Source organism: Ursus maritimus, unplaced genomic scaffold, assembly GCF_017311325.1.
Source record: "Ursus maritimus isolate PB19 unplaced genomic scaffold, ASM1731132v1 scaffold_10, whole genome shotgun sequence".
Lineage (NCBI taxonomy): Eukaryota > Metazoa > Chordata > Mammalia > Carnivora > Ursidae > Ursus > Ursus maritimus.
In genome coordinates, this window is record NW_024423344.1 from 29,294,094 (window position 1) to 29,316,481 (window position 22,388).

Below are 22,388 nucleotides of genomic sequence, written 5' to 3' on the forward strand. Positions count from 1 at the left end.
ATTGCATATTCATAGATATAGATATACCACATTATATTCTTTTTAAAAAAGCATGGAGGAGGAAGCAGTATTTATAGTACCAAGCATAAATGTTTTAGGGATTTTTTAGAAGATTTTATTTATTTGTTGGAGAAAAAGAGAAAGAACAAGCACAAGCAGGGGGAGCGGCAGGCAGAGAGAGAAGCAGGCTCCCTGCTGAGCAAGGAGCCTCATGCAGGACTTGATCTCAGGACCCTGGGATCACCACCTGAGCCAAAGGCAGACACTTAAACGACTGAGCCACCCAGGTGTTCCTTTAAGGATTTTTTTTTTTCGAGAAATAAAATACATAAAGTGCATAAAGTTTCATGTGTATCATAACGTTTCATGTGTATCCCAGTAAATTTTTACATACATAAATGTGTAAGTTTGCTTGGGCTGCCATAGACTGAGTGGCTTAAACAACAGAAATTTATTTCTCACACTCTGGGAGGCTGGGAAGTCCAAGATCAAGGTGCTGCTGGCAAGGTAGGTTTCATCCTGAGGCCTCTTTGTCTTGGAGAAAGAGAGAGAAGAGAGAGCTCATACTCACAAGCTCTCTGATGTCTCTTCTTATAAGGGCACAAATACCACTCGATCAGGCCTTCACGTTTAGGACTCATTTAACCTTAAAGGCCCTGTCTCCAGTGCAGTCACACTGGGGGTTATTTTCAACATGTTAAATTGGGGGGCACACAATTCAGTCCAGAGCAGTAAGGTTATCTTTTAAGGAGAATAAAGCTTAAATACTATATTACTTAAGTTATAGATCTGCATACACAAATCAAAATAAAGAATTAAATGATGTCATTGGGTAATTTAGGAGAATGATTTTTGTGGGTCCTTTGGAACTTGTTCCCTACTGGAACATAAACTCCATGTGGGCAAAGATTTGTGTCTTTTCTATCCATTCCTGAATTCTCATGTCCAGAACACGGTGAGTAGCATATAACTGGTGCTCGTTATTGAATGAACAATGGAATGTTTTCTTTTGTCCTTTCTTTTTTTGGAGGATGGAGGCAGTATCAGAGCTTAGGAGCCATAAAACATTAAGACAGACTGCCTTGATTGAATCTCAGTTCTATTATTTACCAGTTCTTTTACCTTGGACAAGTTATTTCAGCTCTCTGTGCCTTAGTTTTCTCTTCGGCAAAATGGGTATTTTAGGGTTGTTGTAGTAAGGATTAAATTAATTAATAGGTTTAAACCATTTAGTACAGGATTTAATATATCCTAGGTAGAAGTAAATACCTTGAAGTAGATAATGTTAGATATTTACATTTAGGGTTAATTGTCCTTTTTATATGCAGTCACAACCTAAGAAAATAGCCTGTGAAATCAGTTATATGGGATGAAGTTTGCCTTGGCTTTTGATGAAGAAATAGTGAGACACAGCGATTATCTGACTTGTGATATTCAAAGTAAGGCAATATGTTTGCATTTTCCTGAACTGTTTATTAGTTGGATTTTCACAATTATTTAATCAGTAGTTTACAAGTTATGAACCTAGTTTGAGCCTCTAAATTCTGTATATGCATGCAACATCTGTAAGGTCATTAATTTGTAGATTATACATATATCTTTTGGATGCTGTTATGATTTTTAAAAATACAAAGTTATATTCTTCTTTAGTTATTAGGTATTTTCTCAAGCAGTGGAAGCTGAATGTATAGCTATTAACATGCAGAATCCCATAGGGGGGGAAGTGGAAAAAAGGAAAAGAAATAAAAAAAAAAAAAAAAAAAAAAAAAACCATGCAGAATCCCTTAATCTGCGAATAATGAAAAGGAAGTCGTCAAAATAAAATAAAATAAAAATTGAAGAACCACTGCTTTAAAAAAACAAACAAAAAAACCCCCACTGCTTTAGTGGCTCCATTATATAATTTCCATATTTAAGTAATTCTTGTAATTTCATATTACTATATTGTAAATCTTGATCTCCTAATCAGAATTGTAGAGAATCTCTCTCCTTCGTTTGCCTGTAACTATGAAACCAAAGGTCCACTTCTGGCCCTGGGCATAAACTACAACTCCCAGGATTACCGGGGGAGAGCTCCCGGAAGTTGTAGTTCGTTCTACATTCCGCCACCGCCCACCCTACCTGCCCTGTCGCAACCCGTGCCCTGGGCTCCGACTCCGGATGAGTACAGCCCGTGGTCATCTCCTTGGATTTTCTTTATTGCTTTGTAACTTTTTTTCTTCCTCGATTTGTCATTTTTCTCTCGTGTTTCCCCTGTTAGCTGTTAGGCACACCCAAGGACGACTACTCAGGAGAGATTGAGAGCAAGTGTTAACNAAGAGTGAACCCGGAAGTGAAAATGATTCAGTGTCTGTCGGACTGAAATGTAGCAGGTCACAGAGGGTTCCGGCTTCAGAAAGGAAAGCTGTCGTCCTTTTTCTCTGGTATTCACAATTACTTTTTTCTCTTTTTTGATCTTAAAAAGTATTTTTCCGCCATTTTTTTCCCGTGATGCCTCGATAGGATAACTCCGTATACTGAGTATGTATATTCACACGGCTTACACGTGCTACTCTAGCTCAGGCTTAGTGTCACTTCTGACCTGCCCACTCTGAAAATTGTTCCCAGAGTATCAAGAGTAATGCTACTACTGCGGTGGGTGATGGAGAAGCCTGGCCGTGCTCAGGTATAGGTAACCCTAGCGATTAATCGTCTTGGTTTGGGGTTTTTTTTTCTTAACATTGAGGTTCATGACCTTAAGAGTTACTCATTCTACTACTGTTTCTAGGATGGAAATTTTAGCGAGAAGTGTTGTAACAAAAATTGCATTCCTTTGGTTTTTGTCCGTTTTTTCAAATGGACACACTTCTCTGATGTGCTTGAGACTAGATGTAACGACGCACGAGAACTTCTGCTGAAGGACTGTAACATGTGGCTGCTGGGCATGGGCGCGTTCTGTCACGGTCTTTTTCCAAGTGTGCTTCAGATGTTAAAGCTCAGTGGTAGAATCCTGAAAAATCTGAATGTTTTGGAGACCATTCTGAATATTTTATTTTCTAGAATATTATGATATTCAAGTTAGCTGACTTAACAATGATCAAATGAGTTAACATATGAATGCACCTCCCAGCATAGTAGGAACACTGGAGACAATAAAGGTTGATTCTCATAAAATTTCGACCCTTATTTCAACTTTGAACCTCAGAATTTTAGGGGCAAAGTGTTTTTCCTAAAATGCTTTTATCTTTTCCCTTCCTTAATAAAACTAGTATGTGCTTTTGTTAGCTTTTGATTGTGCCTGTTAGAGGGGTGAAGAACAGGAAATTAGTGTACACAGCCAGTTTCACCTAACTTGTAATTTTTTAAAGTGACTATTTTTTCTTGATTGTGACAGTAATACATGCTGTGTGTATAGAAAAATTAAAAACACCAAGAGGTAGAAAAAATAGAAAGCAAGCAAAGGGTATCCACAATCCGACAACTAAAGAGCATCTTAACATTTTGGTAGGTTTCTTTTTTAGGTGTTTTTTTTTTTTCCCGAAAAAAATATTCTGTTTACCTTTTTTGCATGTATACCATATATCATAGAAATTTTTGAAAACCTAATTGAGGTTATATTGTTTTGCATTCTGCTTTTTTCACTTAATACAAATATTGCCACTGTCCCTTTTTACCGGATCTACTTTCTTAGTCTTTTAATATCTGAAGTTTTCCTCCTTTAGGATCTTAGCTGAAAGGGAAGCACCAGATTGCAAATTTGAGAATGGAAAGCATTGAGCTCTGAACAGGCAAACTGTATTCTAGTATGAGCTCTGTCTCTGTCTGGCTGAGTAAATAATCATGATTAAGTTACTTGACTTCCTTGGATATCTGGATACCTAAAATTAAAGAATTAAACAAGAAAACAGTTAATATTGCCTTCAAACTTTAGAAATTTATGAATATGTGAACCACTTAAAACTTGCATGATTATTTCATACCTTTCAAGTGCTTGTTCACATACTCAATTCTAGATCCTGGATACTTTCTAGAAAATAGCTGATTTAACCCAGTCTGTTGATGTATTTATTAACTATTCTCCTACTCATTTGCCATTGTTAATTATATACATTGAGTGAATAGAAAATGGTGCTATCTTCATTTTTTTTAGTATGTTATATTCAGAGGTATGAAGAATTATTTTCCTTTTATAGATTATTGAATTTTCAGACTGTGTTTGGAGCTGGCTGTGCCCATGAACTGAACAAGATTTCTTGAGGCTCCTTCCAGCTTTTGTATTTGTAGAGTTGATTTTTTTTTCAGATTGTGTTTATTATGTTTCAGATGCTGAGATGAATCGTCACCTGTGTGCTTGGCTTTTTAGACATTCATCTCTTAATGGTGCCCGCCAGTGCCACCTCCACCCCCAATCTCATCAATTTACACAGATCCATCTTGATACAAGGCTGTGGATTTTTAGACAAAACAGGACTCCCATTCTCCATCATCTGTTAAATAAGAATTGCCCCAGGAGATATTGTCATCAATCCAAGATGCTGTGGAAGCATAAAGCACTACAGAAATATATGGAGGACCTGAATAAGGAGTACCAGACGCTTGATGAGTGTTTGCAGCGTATGCATGTGAATGAAGGGGACCGGAAGTCCTTAAATCGAAGACATGCTGAGTTGGCACCACTTGCAGCCATTTACCAAGAAATTCAGGAGGCCGAGCAAGCAATTGAAGAATTAGATTCAATGTGTAAAAGTAGGTAAAAGATATGTGTGTGTAAAAGATGTGATTGATTTTATAGGTTAAAGCTTCATTGAATGCAGTCTTTTAAAAAGCCTGGAGTGGATACACTCTGTACTCGGAGAAGACAGGATTCCACTCTGGGTGTTTGATGTATTTTGGCTACTAAAAATCAACGACTAAGAGATCAAGCTTCTCGTGGTGCTTGCCAAGAAGTTTTAGGGTCTAGGAGACTGAATATTGACCTTTACAGAAGCTTTAATTTATTTTGTTTTTTTTTAAGATTTTATTTTATTTATTTGACAGAAAGAGAGACAGGCAGCGAGAGAGGGAACACAAACAGGGGGAGTGGGAGAGGAAGAAGCAGGCTCCCAGCTGAAGAGTCTGATGTGGGGCTCGATCCCAGAACGATGGGATCACTCCCTGAGCCGAAGGCAGACGCTTAACGACTGAGCCACCCAGGCGCCCCAGAAGCTTTAATTTATTGAGGAGGCCTTTACTGAGCACTGTCCTATGTCCATAGTAGAAACACAGAAATACAGTTCCTACCCCATCAAAGGGCTTATAGGGTCCAGGTATTATTTCATCATCCCAGAAAGAACCCTGCACCTTGTAGGCACTTAGCCCAGTTCCCCCTTCCCTACCAAACCGAGACAACTGGTAATCTACTTTCTAGATTTACTTATTTCAGGCATTGTATATAAGTGGAGCCATATGTCCTTTGTGACTGTCTTCTTTCATTTAGCATAATATTTCCAAGTTTCATCAATGTTGTAGCATGATTTTGTACTTTATGTCTTTTTATTGTGGAGCTATATTCCATTGGATGGATCTACCACATTTTATTTTTTTTATTCATTCATCACTTAATGAATATTGAATTGTTTACACTTTTTGGTTATTATGAACGATAGTGCTACAATTGCCTATCGTAACTCTACGTTTAACCTTTTGAAGAGTTGCCAGACTGTTTTCAAAAATGGCTGCACCATTTATACTCTGCCCTTTTGATTGTTGCTATCCTAGTGGGTGTGAAATGGTATCTGATTGTGGTTCTGATTTGCATTTCTCTGATTAATGATGTTGAGTATCTTTTCATGTGCCTGTTGGCCATTTGTATCTCATCTTTGGATAAATAAGATCCCTTGCCCATTTTTAAAATGAGTCATCTGTCTCATTATTGAGTTGTTATTATAGCCACAAATTCCTTATTAGATATATGATATACAAAACTCAAAACTTTTCTCCTATTCTGTGGGTTATCTTTTGAAGTACCATAATTTTTTAATTTTGCTGATGTCAAATTTATCTTTTTTTGTCTTGTTGCTTGTGTTTTTGGTGTCATATCTAAGAAACTGTTGTGTAACTGGAGGTTACAAGGGTACATCTGTGTTTTCTTCTGAGAGTTAAATTTTTTAACGTTACAATTAATTCTTTGATCTATTTGAATTAATTTTATATATGATATGAGGTGTTTATTTTTAGTTTTGGTATTTCTTAATGATGCTATTGCCTTAACATTTTTTCTCATATGAAGATTTTCCAAAATGTACAGAAGTTGAGACAAAAGCACAATGGACTAACCTGGGATTCAGCATTTATCCAGATAGTACTATAGGCTTTTGGTTTCTAAACTTTCTTCTGTGCTCCATCCTGTTCCATTACACTTGAGAGTGTTAAGCAATGTCAAGGCCAGTCACAGTCATACCTGTAAAGTTCTGGGTTTCCAGAAACTTACATTCCTACTTTCTGTTGGTGGTAGCATGAGTTTCTCACCTATGTTTAATGAGGATTTTTTTTTTTTTACTCTTTTGCATTATGCCACTCAAATTTGTGATTAATTAGTTTTGGGAAAGTTCTTTGCCTATTATAGGAGCTTACTAAGTGCTTTCTAAATTAAATTGACATAATCTCTTTCAGGCTTGGTTGTATCACCAGTATACAGTGGTGTATACATTGTTATCACCAGTATAATTGAGATTGGATTGGGTTGTTTCTGAAGTCTCTTCTAGTCTAAAATTCTGCTATTCTGTAGTAACAGTGATAAAAGCAACATATACTGTCCTACTATGTGCCGGGCACTAAGCTAAGTATTTTACAAATATTATCTCATTTGAATATTCACAATAATCTTATGAGGTAGGAATTATTATTAATGTCCGCATTTTATAGATGAAGAAACTGAGAGCCTAAAATGCCAAAGGTCACTCAGCCAATCAGGCAAGGAGCAAAGATTTGGACCCAGTCGGTGAGATTCCACAGCCTGTCTTCTTATCCACTGCGCAATGAGTCCAGTTCCAGTAGAGTCTGCCTCTGTAGTGTACCTTTCATGAGTCCCCTTGTATTCTTTCTGCTAATTTATATCTTTATTATATCTCATCCTGGATAATTACAATATATTCCTAATTTGTCGTGCCACTTCCAGGCTTTCCCAGTCCCAACTACAACCTTAATCAGATTACTCCCCTGCTCAAAATTTTCAGTAGCTGATTGCATATAAATTTAGATTTCTCAATTTGGTATTTAAGAGCCTCTGCAGAAGGGCCCCTGGGTGGCTCAGCCAGTTAAGCTCTGACTTCAGATCAGGTCATGATCCTGGGGTCCTGGGATGGATTGTGCCTCTCTCTCTCTCTCTCTGCCCCTCATCCACCCCCCTCTCATGCTCTCTCTCTCTCTCTCACATAAATAAATAAAATCTTTAAAAACAAAGAGCCTCTGCAAAGTGACACCAGCCTCTCTGTATAGTTTATTAATTCCCTTTGCATATGCTACCTTCCAAGAAAAGTAGATAACTTGCTGTTCCCTGAATATACCCATGTCATCCCATATCTGTCTTTGCACACATTGTTACCCAGAAATTTTACCTTGCTAACATTCATTTCACTTATAAAGTGTGGCTTGGATGTCATACTTTGACTTCAATCCCCTCTGTAAAACAAAAATGTTACCTTTCTTTGTTTTGAATTTTGATCCTTTATGATGTAATTGTCTTAACTTCTGCCCCTTCCCTCATTATCTGTTCCTCAAAGACAGAACCTGCATCTTACTCATTTCTGTATTTCCTGCAGCACCAAACATAGGATATAATAGACTCTCGAATCTTTCTTGATATAATGAAATTGAATTAGGTTAGATTTCACACATCAATAAATAATAAGAGGCCACAAAAATAATTTTATGTGACTGCAAATCAGGTTTTTCTGGTATCTTTGACCCAACAGGTACCTCTATGGAGTAATGTCAGCCTAGTTTCCATTCCATAAGTGCATAATATGGGGCCACTAGTGATATTACAATTTTGCAACAGATGATCCATAATTAGAATTTAGTTCAGATGGCATCTGTCCAGGAAGCCTTCCTCAAGTGCTAAGGTCCGGGTTAGACCCACTTCTTTATTCCTCCATGGCACTGCTCTATCGCATACTGTAATCATGTGTACATGTCCGTCTTTCCCACCAGATTGAGCCACTTGAGGCCTGGAACGATGTTTTATTCATTCCTGTGTCCCCAACAACTAGCAGAGTGTCTGGTGTGTAGTAAGTATTAGATGCTGAAAGTATGAATGAGGCGTAGAATCCCACCAGATCTTAATGACTTCCATGACAGGGAAGAAGTTTCAAGAGCCTTCTCTGTTTTATATTTATGATTTTTTATTTCTGTTTTCTTCTTTACTATTAAGAATCAAACATTTCTACATCAGCTTGCAAGCGTCACCCTAACAAATTGAGTCTAGGTATCTAGAACAATGGAGTCAAAGGTTATGAGATCTACTGTCTCTCATTGTTAGCTTTTTTGTTGCGAGTTCCAGGATTTAACTTTTTGCTTTTGAAATGATGTTTAAAGGACCATTGTTTCCATAAAGCAGAGGTTACAAAGATGTTTTGTTTGACTAACGTGGTGTTTTTAAAAAATGTTTACTAGTTATAAATATTTCAAGAGATATCAAAATTTTAAGAGTTCTTATTTCTGACTTTGGGGGGAAAAAAAAAGGAGGCTCCAGCCCTGCTGGGTTACCCACAGTGTCCTGAGTAATGGCTGCTTACCTTTAAGACAAGAAGTGGTCACTCCAGTTTACTCCAAAACCTACCTTATTTGGGTTTATGTTTGATTAACCAGTCCTTTTTCAAACTTGTTTTATTAATTAGTTCTAGACATTCAGATCATAAACTCTTTGGGGCAATGATCTTACTTCTTTCCACACTGAGTTTTTTTAGACATGCTTCACAAGTACATATTAATTAATATTCTCTATTCTAACTGTTCTTTTGTATAATCCCTCCTTCACAACTGAGATAAAACTTAGTAGACAGATTAGGTAGCTAGTTAAAAGTAAGTATTTAAAAACATTTATAATTTTTGTTGATGGTTTGTAGGTCTAAATAAACAAGATGAAAAGCAGTTACAAGAACTCGCATTGGAAGAGAGGCAAACCATTGCTCAAAAAATCAATATGTTATACAGTGAGGTACGTTTTAGGAGGTAAACTACTCAATTGTGTTAATATAAAAGAATACTGTTTTACTAGGCTATACTTTGGTGTTCAAAATATTTTCCAAACACCAGTTTATTAAATCTTCTTTTATGATAAATGATTAAGCTGGGTTTAGTACTGTAATTTGCTACAGATTGAGATTGAAGCCATTGGGGTGCCAAAGAATAAAACATCACCTTCCCCCTTACCTCCATGAGAAACTATATTCCAAAGCTGTTAACTTGCCAGGCAAGGAGACAGATGCTGGTAAAGAAATTTAGTTCACCAAGAGGAAGAATCAGGGGTTTTTAAGCCTTAGAAAAGGGGAGTGGTTCATAGTGATTTTGTTAATTAAGGATTGAAAATTTGCTTTCTGAATAGAATGGAGCGAATCCAAAGATATAGACACAGTTGGTTCATACAAGTCTTTAGCTCCTTGTAGTTCAGTGGATGATTTGTCTAAAAGACGATGAAAAACACAGCGCTGTATAGCATCTATATAGCTTATTCCCTTCTGTCCAGTTTGCCACTGTTCTGCCTTCAGTCTCCCTACTCTGGGAATCCATAGAGGGGCTTGTTGAGGGGAATGAGGGGGAGGTATCAGTTACTGTTACCACTGATTTAACCAGCAAGTCAAAGGCAGAAGTAGGGTGTCAATCTTGGTCTGATATTCCCTCCCACAGACTATCATTCCTAACAGAGATGGAGTATTTCAAAAATTGGCAGTAGGGAGAGCCATGACACATAGGTAGTTTGATTTGAAAAACTTTTTAGTAATAAATAAAAAATAAAATTGCACCCCTTTTTTCTTTAGAGGGAAGCTAGTTACTTTATTAGGAAGCCCCTTGTTTTGTTGTCACGGCTCAGAAACTATTTGGGCCTTATCCTGGGAGTCCTCAACATATTCTTTAAGCAGAACAGCTCTACTGAGAACACAGGGCATGACCTGGGGCCCACTGTCATCTGTGGCAGGAAAGAATACACAATCATATGTAAAGAGTCCTCATTTTCTACAAGTGAAGACTTTCAAAGCTTTACTTCATTCATTACATGAAAGAAGCTACTGTTCAGAATTAATAAGAGGCAAAATCTGAAAAAAATTGAATGGAACACTCCAGACTTTGATCTAAACTTGGGCATTTTAGAAAATTAAGATAATCTGATAACATTGTGGAGACTACCCGGACAAGTAACTCCATTGTTAGTATGAATTGATCACTTATTTTAGGTCTAATGCAGTCTACTTATTGTAGCGTTTAGTGACTAGAGCTCATGGGATGCTATATGATTTTGTTAATTATTGATTTTTTTTTAATGTTTGGAGGTCTTTTGTCTAAAATCAAGCAACAGTATACTGTGGAAAATATATAGACACACAAATGCTGATTTTTTTTCTCCCTTTTCAGCTTTTCCAGAGTCTAGTGCCAAAGGAGAAATATGACAAAAATGATGTTATTTTAGAGGTGACATCTGGAAGAACTACTGGAGGTGAGTTAAATAATTTTATTGTAAATGATCTAAAAAAATACTTAAATTTTACCTTGGTTTGACACGCTATAACTTTAAAAGTCCACTAAATGTGTTTCACTAGGGAAACAGTTACTCCTTATTTCTGAAGGGACCTGTACCTAAGATGCCTCTCTTAAAAAAATCTGTGCTGACTGAATATTTTTTGCATTTTTTAGGTGATATCTGCCAACAGTTTACTCGGGAAATATTTGACATGTACCAGAATTATTCAAGCTATAAAAACTGGAAATTTGAACTCCTGAATTATACACCAGCTGATTATGGTAGGCATATTTGAGGATTTTGTGCATAGATGATGCTGAAAATTATTTTACCTCTGATCTTGATTAGAACCCTGTTGTCCCATTTTTTAAAAGATTTTATTTATTTTTGAGAGAGAGAGAGAGAGAGCACGCACACATGAGTTGGGGGAGAGGCAGAGGGAGAAGCAGACTCCCTGCTGAGCAGGGAGCCCGATGTGGCACTTGATCCCAGGACTCTGGGATCATGACCTGAGCTGAAGGCAGGAGCCCTCTGTTGTCCCATTTTTTAAAAACATTTTATCTATATCTACTAAATGCTGTTATGCAGGCTCATCAATCTCAGCAGCTTTATCATCGTAGAGGTCTTAACTTCGAGAAGAGAGTGGGAGGTAGTGAAGGAAGGGATGTCTGAATTAGAGAAAATTTCGCTGGAGAGGATAGATATATACCTTGCCTTGAAAATCATTGTTCTCTGTATTCAAAGAAAAATACATTAAAGTTTTTTGCTCTAAAGAACTTTATCATTTATGTGTTAACAATCTGAAAGTATTATCAATTAAACTAAGTGGCAAATGATATATTCGATTTTTTTTGAATTCTTAAAATTTTTTTTAGAGAGAGGGGAGGGGCAGAAGGAGAGGGAGAGAGAGAATCTCAAGCAGGTTCCACCATCAGCGCAGAGCTCGTGACCTGAGCTGAAATCAAGAGTTGGATGTTTAAGCAACTGAGCCACCCAGGCACCCAAACTTCTTAAATTTTTAAAATCTCGAAGGTTAAGTGCACATAACAGAATAATCTTTCCCAGGATCTGGTCTGCCAGTGTTCCAGCCTTATGCCTCTCCTCATCACTCTGCCAAATCCATTGAAATCATTCTTCATAAAGGATTTTATGAACTTTTTTTAAGCTCTCTTTTGAATATATTCCATCTGTCTTATATTCTTATCATTGTAATGTTGAAGTTAAAAATAACCTTCTCCCAGGGCCCCTGGGTGGCTCAGTCAGTTAAGCAGCTGACTCTTCATTTTGGCTCGGGTCATGATCTCAGGGTGTTGAGATCAAGCCCCAGTGGCGTGGAGTTGGGCTCCACATTCAGCAGGGAGTCTGCTTCTCCTTCTCCCTCTGCCCATCCCCCTGCTTGTGCTCTCTTTCTCTCTCTAAAATAAATCAATAAACCTTAAAAAAAAAAAAAACTTCCTATTTCATGTTATCTCATAAAATTTTTTCTCACATTTTTATTCTCTCAACTTCTTTATTCATTGTCCTTATTAGCATTTTTTGTATCTTCCCTTTTAGCATCTTGTGTGAGTTTCCTGACTTTGCATCTATTCTCCTTTTTTTGATTTTTCAATTTTTATGGAAATGCAGAAAAAGTTAATCATTTGTCTTTATTTTTAAGACACCACTCTAGTTGGGCTGATAAAAACTTACACAGTATAAATAATAGCAAACAATACAAGTCCTTAAACTTTTATTTAATTTTTTAAAAAGATTTATTTATTTTAGAGAGAGAAAAAGAGAATGAGCAGGGGGAGGGACAGAGAGAGAGGGAGAATCCCAAGCAGACTCCCCCTGAGCACAGAGCCCAACACAGGGCTTGATCCCACAATCCTAAGATCATGACCTGAGCTGAAACCAAGAGTTGGACACTAAACTGACTGAGTCACCTAGGCACCTCAAGTCCTTAAACTTTTAAATACTCAAATTATACTAAATCAGAACATCTGATAGTAATTCTTTTTTTCCTCACTGTTTTAAGCCGCATGAAAGTTTTTTTCTTCTTGTTTATACATTGATACCCAATAATAAAGTAGGAAAAGTGGGGAAAGAGGATTAAAGTAAGTTAAACAATGCAGAAAAATGAAAGCCAGTATCTAGAATAAGTAAGCTGTGCTTGGTACAGGTTTTATTTTATTTTTTTTTTTTTATTTTTCATTTTTTTTAAAGATTTTACTTATTTGACAGAGAGAGTACAAGCAGGAGGAGTGGCAGACAGATGGAGAGGAAGAAGCAGGCTCCCCGCTGAGCAGGGAGCCCCATATGGGGCTCAATCACAGGACCCTGGGATCACAACCCAAGCCAAAGGCAGATGCTTAACTGGCTGAGCCACCCAGGTGTCCCTTGGTACCAGTTTTAAATATGGCCAGTGGTCAGGGAAGAGGAACTGAGAGCAGAGGGAAGAAATAACCAGAGCAACCACGTGATGGTGGGAAAGACCTTGGTGTGTGTGTAAGACAATGAAGAAGCCAGTTTACCCAGAGCGTATTTGTGATAGGAAGACATAGTAAAAAGTGAAAGATTTATATGATCACAAGAGAAACCGGAGTATGTGATGGGAAGACTAAGGAAATGAGTTCAAGGGGGTAGAGTTTGAACAGCCTTAAAAGCAGAACAGGCCCTGATTGTTGGAGAGTAGAGACCTATTGAAGATTTTATCAGTAAGCATGTGATTTGGGAGCTGGGGTAGTGCAGTCGGTTAAGTTTCCAACTCTTGGTTTCGGCTCAGGTCATGATCTCGGGGTTGTGAGACTGGGCTCCCCATGGGGCTCTGTGCTCAGTGTGGAGGCTGCTTCAGACTCTCTCTCCCTCTGCCTCCCCACCTCCCCACTCGCTTGCTCTCTCTTTCAAATAAATAAATAAATCTTTAAAAAAATAAGCACAGATTTGAGAAATACATGTCTTAGGGAGATTATTTAGACAGCAGTGTGCAGAAGGGGTCAAGAGGCTAGATTTAAGGCTGCAGAGAGAGGTTATTAGAGTGATCCAGGTATGACTAAGACTTAACCTGCAGTTGGGGCGCCTGGGTGGCTCAGTCGTTAAGCGTCTGCCTTCGGCTCAGGGCGTGATCCCAGCGTTCTGGCTTCTCCGCTAGGAGGCTGCATCTTCCTCTCCCACTCCCCTTGCCTGTGTTCCCTCTCTCACTGGCTGTCTCTCTCTCTCTCTCTATCAAATAAATAAATAAAATATTAAAAAAAAAAAAGACTTAACCTGCAGTAGGCCTGTGGCAGACCTTCAAAGGGAGAACGGACAAAAGAGAGGCCAGTGCTTGCCCCTGTGTCCTGCGTGCAGTGTAGGTGATCTGATCCTCAGCAGCCCTGTGAGATAGATAGTAGTTATCCCATTTTACAGATGAGGAGCTGGGCTCAGAGAGTAAGTGACTAATCCAAGATCACACAGTTAGTAAAGGCAGTCCTGGGATTGAACTTAAGTTTGTCAGATCCAGAGCCAACTACCTCCCAGTAGTCTGTTCTAACACAAACAAGATGAGCCACGGGGATTCTAATCTTCCTAGCCAGAAAGACTGTGGTATTCATTCAGGTTGGAAAGCAGAGCCCATTCGGGAAGAATAATGTAAGTTGTTTTTGAATTACTAATTCTGTGGTTATGGTGAACACCCATTTAGAAATATCCAGTAAATGCTGAAGTTGTGTCAGCAGAGCTTTGGTGAGAGAGCAGAATGAAGGAGAGAGATTCAGTAGCCGTTAGCGCAGAGGTAATGTCTGACGCTGAGAGAATATGTGAGGGAGAGTCTAGGGAGAGGGAACATTCAGGGTGCCAAACCTTAGGGAATCCCACATTTAGAAAGACTGACTCATTGGCAAAAGAAAGAGAGGAGTCAGATAAGCAGAGAAACGGTGAGGACAGTATAATAGTATGGAAGCTAAAGATGAGAGAGTTTTAAGGGGAATATAATCAGGAACAGCAGCATTTTGGGGCATCTGCCTGGCTCAGTTGGTAGAGAATGTGACTCTTCATCTCAGGGTTGTAGGTTCAAGCCCCACGTTGGGTGTAGAGCTTGCTTAAAAATAATAATAAAAATCTTTAGAAACAGCAGCATTATAAAAGAATAGTGGCAAATGTCAGCAATTACCTCTCTGTTATTTTGAATCCAGTGTTTAAGAATGAAAGATGAACTCAGTAATAACAGGAAGAGATTCTATTCCAGGGACATAGAGCAGCCTAAACAATCCCTAGACAATGGTTGGGAAACCTTTTTATATAGACTTGCTTACTGGCAAAATAAAATAAAGATACTTTAAAAAGTAAAAAGGACAGGGGCACCTGGGTGGCTCCGTTGGTTGAGCATCCAACTCCTGGTCTCAGCTCAGGTCTTGATCTCAGAGTTGTGAGTTCAAGCCCTGCATTGGGCTCCACATAGTGGGCATGGAGCCTACCTCAAAAATAAAAAGATTTTTAAAAAATTTTAAAAAATCAACAGGACTGTTTTTTAAGGAAGGAAAAATTTAAATATTTTACTCTTATACCTTTAAAATTAAAGACCAGGAATAAACCTCTACTCATTAAAATTAGAAAATGATATTTAAAAATTGATTTATTTATAATCAGGAGAAGAAAATGATATGAATAGGAAGACTAACATAGAGAAGGGGTGAAAAGCACCTACCTTATAAAATGTGCATACTAAATTTTAGATAGATAGATAGATACACATATATATTTTTTAATATTTAATTGAAATGGAGAGGAACTCACAGATTCACACAACACTGAAAGCTAAGGTTGAAAAGAAACATACTTTCAGGCAAAAATTCATGCATCAGGTGACTTAAAGCCTTGTAGTTTTGTGATGGGAGGTACAGATAGGGACAGTACTCAAACATTCCATGAATAGTCCTAAATGATTACGAGATAGTTTTTGTGGCAGCAGGGGAGGGGATTAGCTCTGGGTATGTAGTATAGGTCCAACACTGTTATTCTCTGTACCTGGCATCTGATAAATTGAAATATCTTCCAAGTTAAAGGGATTCTGTGAAATGTTATGTTATCTCCTCCCTCCCAACAGATTGATGTTTATAATTATGTTTTGTTATTTTCTGCTTGCCAGTTAAAGTCAGGGAGAGGTTACTTCAAGTAATTTGGTGGTTAATTTTACGTGTCCAGAAGACATACTTCTTACCACAAGTGTGAGAAATAAATTTGGAAGGGGAGCACTGGCATCCTTGAAGAGCTCTGTGATGGCTTTTCTCTGTGGGCCAGACTTGACAGTGGGAACTCTGGTAACTGAATTGGGAAACGTAAATGCGCTGGGGGTCATTGGATTTCAGGGTGACGAGGGTCAAGGGGTAGCACTCCACAGCCAAAGGCCAGGTGGGTGTGGTTACTGCCAGGGACGGCAGGGCCAAAGCAGCAATTGGAGTGGTCTGACTTGTGCAGCCGTGTGCCATTGGCTAGTTGATCATGGTGCCCCTAGAAGTAAAATAGATAGGAAGCCTAGTAAATTCTTACCTATCTGTCTGAGCAGAAAAGTTCGAGATCAAGTGAACAGAAATGTAACTTTAATCATAAAAACAAGTCATGACCCCTCAATCAGTTCTCAGACTTGAGCCAGTTTGTAGGCTGAAATCCCTTGAATATAGGGGAGGCCGGATCCCCTTGAGAAAGGACCCCAGAATATTGCCAAATATTTATACTGTTAACCCTTCTCCCAGCCTTATTCCAAAAGGTATCTGTGGCCTTTTCCCAGGGTAATTGTGCCTTGGAGAAACGGAAATAACCAGACTTTGCAGGGATGCTGGCTCTGAACTGATACTAATTCCAGGAGACCCAGAACATCTCTGTGACCCATCAGTTAGAGAAGGGGTTTGTGGAGGTCAGGTGATGAATAGAGTTTTAGCTCAGGTCCCTCTCACAGTGGGCCCAGCGGGCTCCCAAACCCATCCTGTGGCATTTTCCCCAGTTCTGGATACATAATTGGAACAGATAGCCTCAGCAGCTAGCAGAATCCCCATGTTCTCTTCCTGACCTGTGGAGTGAGGACTGTTATGGTGGGAAAGGCCAAATAGAAGCTACTAGAACTGCCTCTACCCAGGAAAATAGAAACCAAAAGCAATACTGCCTTCCTGGAGAGATTGCAGAGATAAATGCCACCATGAAGGACTTGAAAGATGCAAAGTTAGTCATTCCTACGCCATCCCCATTCTACTGGTTTTTTTGACCTATAAAGAAGGTAGATGGATCTCAGTGCATGACAGTGGATTATTATTAGCTTAACCATCTGGTGATTCTAATTACAGCTGCTATACCAGATGCGGTTTCATTGCTTGAGCGGTTCACACCCCCTGGCACCTGGGATGCAGCTGTTGATCTAACAAATGCTTTTTTCTCCATACCCATCAGTGAGGACCACTGAAGGCAGTTATCCTTCAGCTGGCAAGGCCAGCAGTGCACCTCACTGTCCTCTATCTCAGAGGTCTATCAACTCTCCTGCTTCCATCATAATTTAGTTTACAGGGATCTTGATCATCATTCTCTTCCACATGATATCGAACTGGTCCAGGAGAGCCAATGATACAGTTGCAGTTACTACTGATACTTACTGATGGTAAATGTCAACACTGCTAAACACTCTACAAGTGTTTATCTCAGTTACTCCTCACAGCAACCCTTGGAGGGAGGGGGGTTGAATTCAGGGCTATGTCGTGTACTTACACATGCCTGGAAGCACAGCTCACATGATCTGCAATGTGAGTGGCTTCTCATTCAGGTATGCAGTGCTGTAGCCCTAGTTATAATTACCATTTACAAAAAAGGAAACCAAGGCATGAACAAATGAAGTAACTTGCCTATGGACACACAACTAGGAAGAAGAGCTTAAATTTGAACCCAGGCAGCCTGAGATTGGCTCTAGTAATCTGTACAGTAAAGCTGCAGCCTTCTCCTTTTAGGTCATAGAAATTCAAGTATGTGTCCTCACCATGAAGTAGGTAAAGAGAGTAAGGGGAATAATTTTAAAAGTACAGAATGATGGTGAGATGGAAAATTTCAATTGTTGTGGCCTCCCTCTGACTCAGTTTTTGGGTATTTTTCATAATTGAACATCTTACTGTACTGAGTGTGAATGGTAAACAATTATATTTTTCATATCATCTGACCCTAAATGCTTGTCAGCTTCTTTATCTGGTATCTAAGAAGATAAACAGTAATCTGTTCTATCGCTGGAGGAAGACTGGCTCTGTTGGACTTAATTTTTTTTAAGATTTTATTTATTTATTTGACAGAGAGAGAGAGAACACAAGCAAGGGGGAGCGGCAGAGAGAGAGGGAGAAGCAGACTCCCCACTGAGCAGGGAGCTCAACGTGGGGCTCAATCCCAGGACCCTGGGATCCTGACCTGAGCTGAAGGCAGACGCTTAACCAACTGAGCCACCCAGGCATCCCTGTATTGGACTTACTAAGAGACAGTAGGTCAATCTCTGATAAGGTACCTTCCTTAGGCGTTTTCTAGGGTAATCTAAAACTATGCCCAATTTTTATCTACCATGCTGACTTTTTTTTTTTCTCAGATTGATTTATTTGAAAGAGGGAGAGAGAGCAAGTATGTGTGAGTGGGAGGAGGGAGAGAGGGAGAGGGAGAGAAGAAGACTCCCGGCTGAGCTCGGGGCCCGACGCAGAGCTCAATCTCATGACCCATGAGATCACGACCTGAGTTGAAACCAAGAGTCAGACAATGAGCTGACTGAACCACCCAGGTACCCCCACCGTGCTGACTTTAGAAACCAAGTGGGTTCGATCTGACATCATAGCAGTGTGTCTTCATTAGAAGCATATTAGGAACATGACAGCAGCGGTAGCAGCATAATTAATGCAAAGAAAGGAAGTTTGAGTTAAGGATTTTATAAGCAGCAAAACTGACTTATGAGTGTAAGAGTACAAACTTATCAATATGCAAGAATTCAGGAAACACTTTTCTCGTCGTCCCTTTCTGAGGAATCTACTAGAAAACAGGACTTTAGATAGCTAAAATATGAAGTATGGACATAAGGAGTCGGGGTGAACATCAAATATGTGGCTACCTGTAGAACTAGGTCTATCTGGGTGCCTGAGTAACTCAGTCGGTTAAGTGTCTGCCTTCGGCTCAGGTCATGATCCCAGAGTCCTGGGATCTAGTGCCACATTGGGCTCCTTGCTCAGCAGGGATCCTGCTTCTCCCTCTGCCTCACCCCCCCACCCCCGCTTGTGTGTGCTCTCTCTCTCTAATGAATAAACAAAATCTAAAAAAAAAATAGACTAGGTCTATTTGAGGAGTAAGAGGGAAGAATACAGTATATAACAACTATAAGATCTGACAGTATAGAGTTCAGCCATTTGAAAAATGGGGGAAGAACAGGAAGAGCATATGCAAAAAGTTTTAATGTTTTTAGTAATCATGTTGTGGCAGAACTCATATTGTTATTCTGAGACTGTTGTTGTGTACTGTGGAATAAAGTAGATGAGTCCTTATAAGATATTCTAATTGTAGTATCTTTGTCGCTGAGAACCAAGATTCTTGGTACAGAAGACAAGAGTGGTAAGAGAAAAAGCCATCATCTTGAATTTACACTGGAAGTACCAATTGTCAAAAACTGCACATGGTCTGAGATTTTACCCTGCTTGCAAGCTAACAAGTTAGTGTGCCACAGTCAGAGATGGAGGACAGTTTATTACTCATAGAAACAGTAACTAGAATATCAGCATTTTTGTGCTGGTCCCACGAGTCCCAGGTCCTACAAGGCAACTTGAAAGCCAGATGATACCCGCCTATGCAGTAGATTTCATTATATGAGAGGAATTCTGAGCTTAGGGATCTCTGATTTTTTTTTTTTTAAGATTTTTTTATTTTAAAGAAAGAGAGCACATGAGTGGGAGGAGGGGTAAAAAAATTGAAGTATTATTTCTCTCTGAAAGGAACCAAGACTTCTTGGAGAGATCACTGATTCCAGGTCTGGGGCAAGAAATGTTCAGGATAATCCTGGAATATTTTGTTATACCATAACAAGAGGCATGTCAAAAAGAACTCAGAAATTAACCGGAAGAGGCTCCTGCTGGCCAAAGATGGATAAGTTGAGCCTCAATCCTAGTACTTGCATTGGTTTAAATGTGCTAGGTGTATTCAAATCCTTGAATTCATAATAATATTTTAAAAAATAATTGGTCATCATCAGATGATTAACCCTAATTCATTATATTGCAAAACACATATATTGGTAAAATGGGTAAGGGAACAGAATCAAGCATTTATCCTGCCTTTCCTGTATAACTCTAGTCCAGGGTAATCAACTAGTAGACAAGGAGAAATGTCTCTTTATAAATTATTTTAGCTAATAATACGTGACAAAGAAATTACAGAATTAGACCATCACTATTTTATAACCCATGGTACATTAAACATCAAAGGCTGCCAAGACCATAAAAAGAAAGAAAACAGTCATTATGCGCCTCCTGTAGTCTTGCCAAGGAGCTCAAGCTGGTGTCTGATCCGGTCTCTGGATCCATCTGCCAAATCATAGCTGGTACAGAGGGTAGTAGAAGAACACATTGAATTAATTGCACCAAGAGTATGCAGTCAGCAGATTCATACTGCTGGAAATTTTACAGGTCAACATCCAGGTTCCTCAAGAGACAATTTGTACACAACAAAAGAAGTGGGTAATGAACGTATAGATTAAAAGATTTAAAAGACATCAGACTTTAAGGGGCACCTGGTTGACTCAGTTGGAAGCACATGCGACTCTTGGTAACGGGGTCATGAGTTCGAGCCCCACATTGGATGTAGAGATTACTAAAAATAAATAAATAAACTTTAAAAAAAGAGGACGTCAAACTTTTTTAAATGGACAAGACCAAACTGTAGCACATTTGGGTAATAAAACTATAACAAAGGAATAAAAGTCAGGATCATAGTTACTTGTGAGAAAGGGAGGGGATTGTAACTGGAAAGGAGCACATGGGAGAGCTTTTGGGTGACTGGCAAAGTTCTTTTTCTTGATCTTGTGGTCATTAAACCATTTGATTCATGTGGTTTTTTTTAATGTCTGGATGTTATTTTATAATAAAAAGGTTTAAAAAAAACATGTCCGGTAAGAAGAGACTAGCCTAGGCATTAAGATTTTTTTTGTGCTTGTCTTCACACTCTACAGATAAGCAGTAGCTAAATTTCAATAGGTTCTTGACTTGGAAGGACCTATAGAGTTATCCAGCATTATTAAATTGTTACGTTGTTGAACATCCTTTTACATAGGCACCGTATCAGCCTAAGATTGCAGAGGGCAGTTCGATGCAGAAAACATCCCAGTATTTTTTCTAGTAATATTTTTATTTAAAAAAATTTGTCGATTACAGAAAATTTGTAAACAAAAAAAGTATAAAAAGTAAAACAAAAAATACATTGTTCTTCTGTTCCCCGGAAATAAGCATAAATAATGTTTTGGTATATTTCCTTTTGTATATGAATACATTGACATTGGGAAAATACAGTTTTGTACCTACTTTATGTTCTCATCTTTGGCTCTATCTTACATTCAGGCCTGAGATTAAAGGTATTTAAAATCCAGATCCCTTTCAAAGTAGAATTCATTAACATTTTTGGATTTCATGTTCCTAGGTGGGCTGCATCACGCAGCTGCCCGAATTTCTGGTGACAGTGTCTATAAGCATCTCAAGTATGAAGGTGGGATTCACCGAGTTCAGCGAATCCCTGAGGTGGGCCTGTCGTCAAGGATGCAGCGCATTCACACGGGAACCATGTCTGTTATCGTCCTCCCTCAACCAGATGAGGTAACCTCACCTGGAGGCATTGAAAACTTACTCTGACTTAATGGCTATTGTGCCGAGAAAGCTTAGCTTCTAGCAAACTGTGATTTTGAGGGTTACACATGGAACTTTGCAGTCTCTTGGGAAATACTTAATTCTTTCCCAGGTAAAGCTGCCTTGCTGATGCCTGACCAAGGTATTTTGTTTTGTTTAAACAGAAGCCAATTCTCTTTGTAAAACAGAATTCACAAAGCTTTTAAAATGTTGTTGCTCAAGTTTTATCCTAAGAAAAATATGATTTTCACAGATAATTTGTTGAGGTCGGTGATAGAATATCTATATTGGGTCTATGTCTTATTGAATACAGCCATATTGCCTATATTTTTTTCCTAACTTTTTAAAATTTTATTTTAAACATACAGAAAATAGAAAGAATATCACACTAAAAATTTATATAACCTTCACCTGGAGTCAACACCTGTTTACATTTTGCCACATTTGCTGGATTCCTATGTGTGTGTATATATACATTTTTTTTAGTAACTATAAAGAATATAGTAGAGGGGTGCCTGGGTGGCTTAGTCGTTAAGTGTCTGCCTTCTGCTCAGGGTGTGATCCCAGCGTTCTGAGATCGAGCCCCACATCAGGCTCCTCTGCTGGGAGCCTGCTTCTTCCTCTCCCGCTCCCCCTGCTTGTGTTCCCTCTCTCGCTGACTGTCTCTCTTCCTGTCAAATAAATAAATAAAATCTTTAAAAAAAAAATAAAGAATATAGCAGACACTGTGAGACTTTATCCCTCAAATCTTCAACTTAACATCTCCTAAGAATAGGAAATTCTTCTACCTAAACAATACCATTATCTGTCCATTGACTGATGAATGGATAAAGCAGTTGTGGTGTATATACACA

General features: G+C 38.7%; 1 protein-coding gene across 7 annotated transcripts in view; it reads left to right on the forward strand.

Annotated features, from left to right (window-relative positions):
* Positions 1-304: 304 nt before the first annotated feature.
* The window catches only part of MTRF1 (mitochondrial translation release factor 1), a 51,690-nt gene continuing 29,606 nt past the window's right edge, over positions 305-22,388 (forward strand). The window contains exons 1-7 of one of the 7 annotated variants that reach the window (XM_008706797.2): positions 309-1,439; positions 2,261-2,423; positions 4,303-4,725; positions 9,084-9,175; positions 10,588-10,669; positions 10,867-10,974; positions 21,332-21,504. In XM_008706797.2, the coding sequence (XP_008705019.1) occupies positions 4,311-4,725; positions 9,084-9,175; positions 10,588-10,669; positions 10,867-10,974; positions 21,332-21,504 (870 nt within the window). In that variant the 5' untranslated portion in view covers positions 309-1,439; positions 2,261-2,423; positions 4,303-4,310. The other 6 variants (XR_005832864.1, XR_005832863.1, XM_008706798.2 and 3 more) reach the window with 6 other exon arrangements.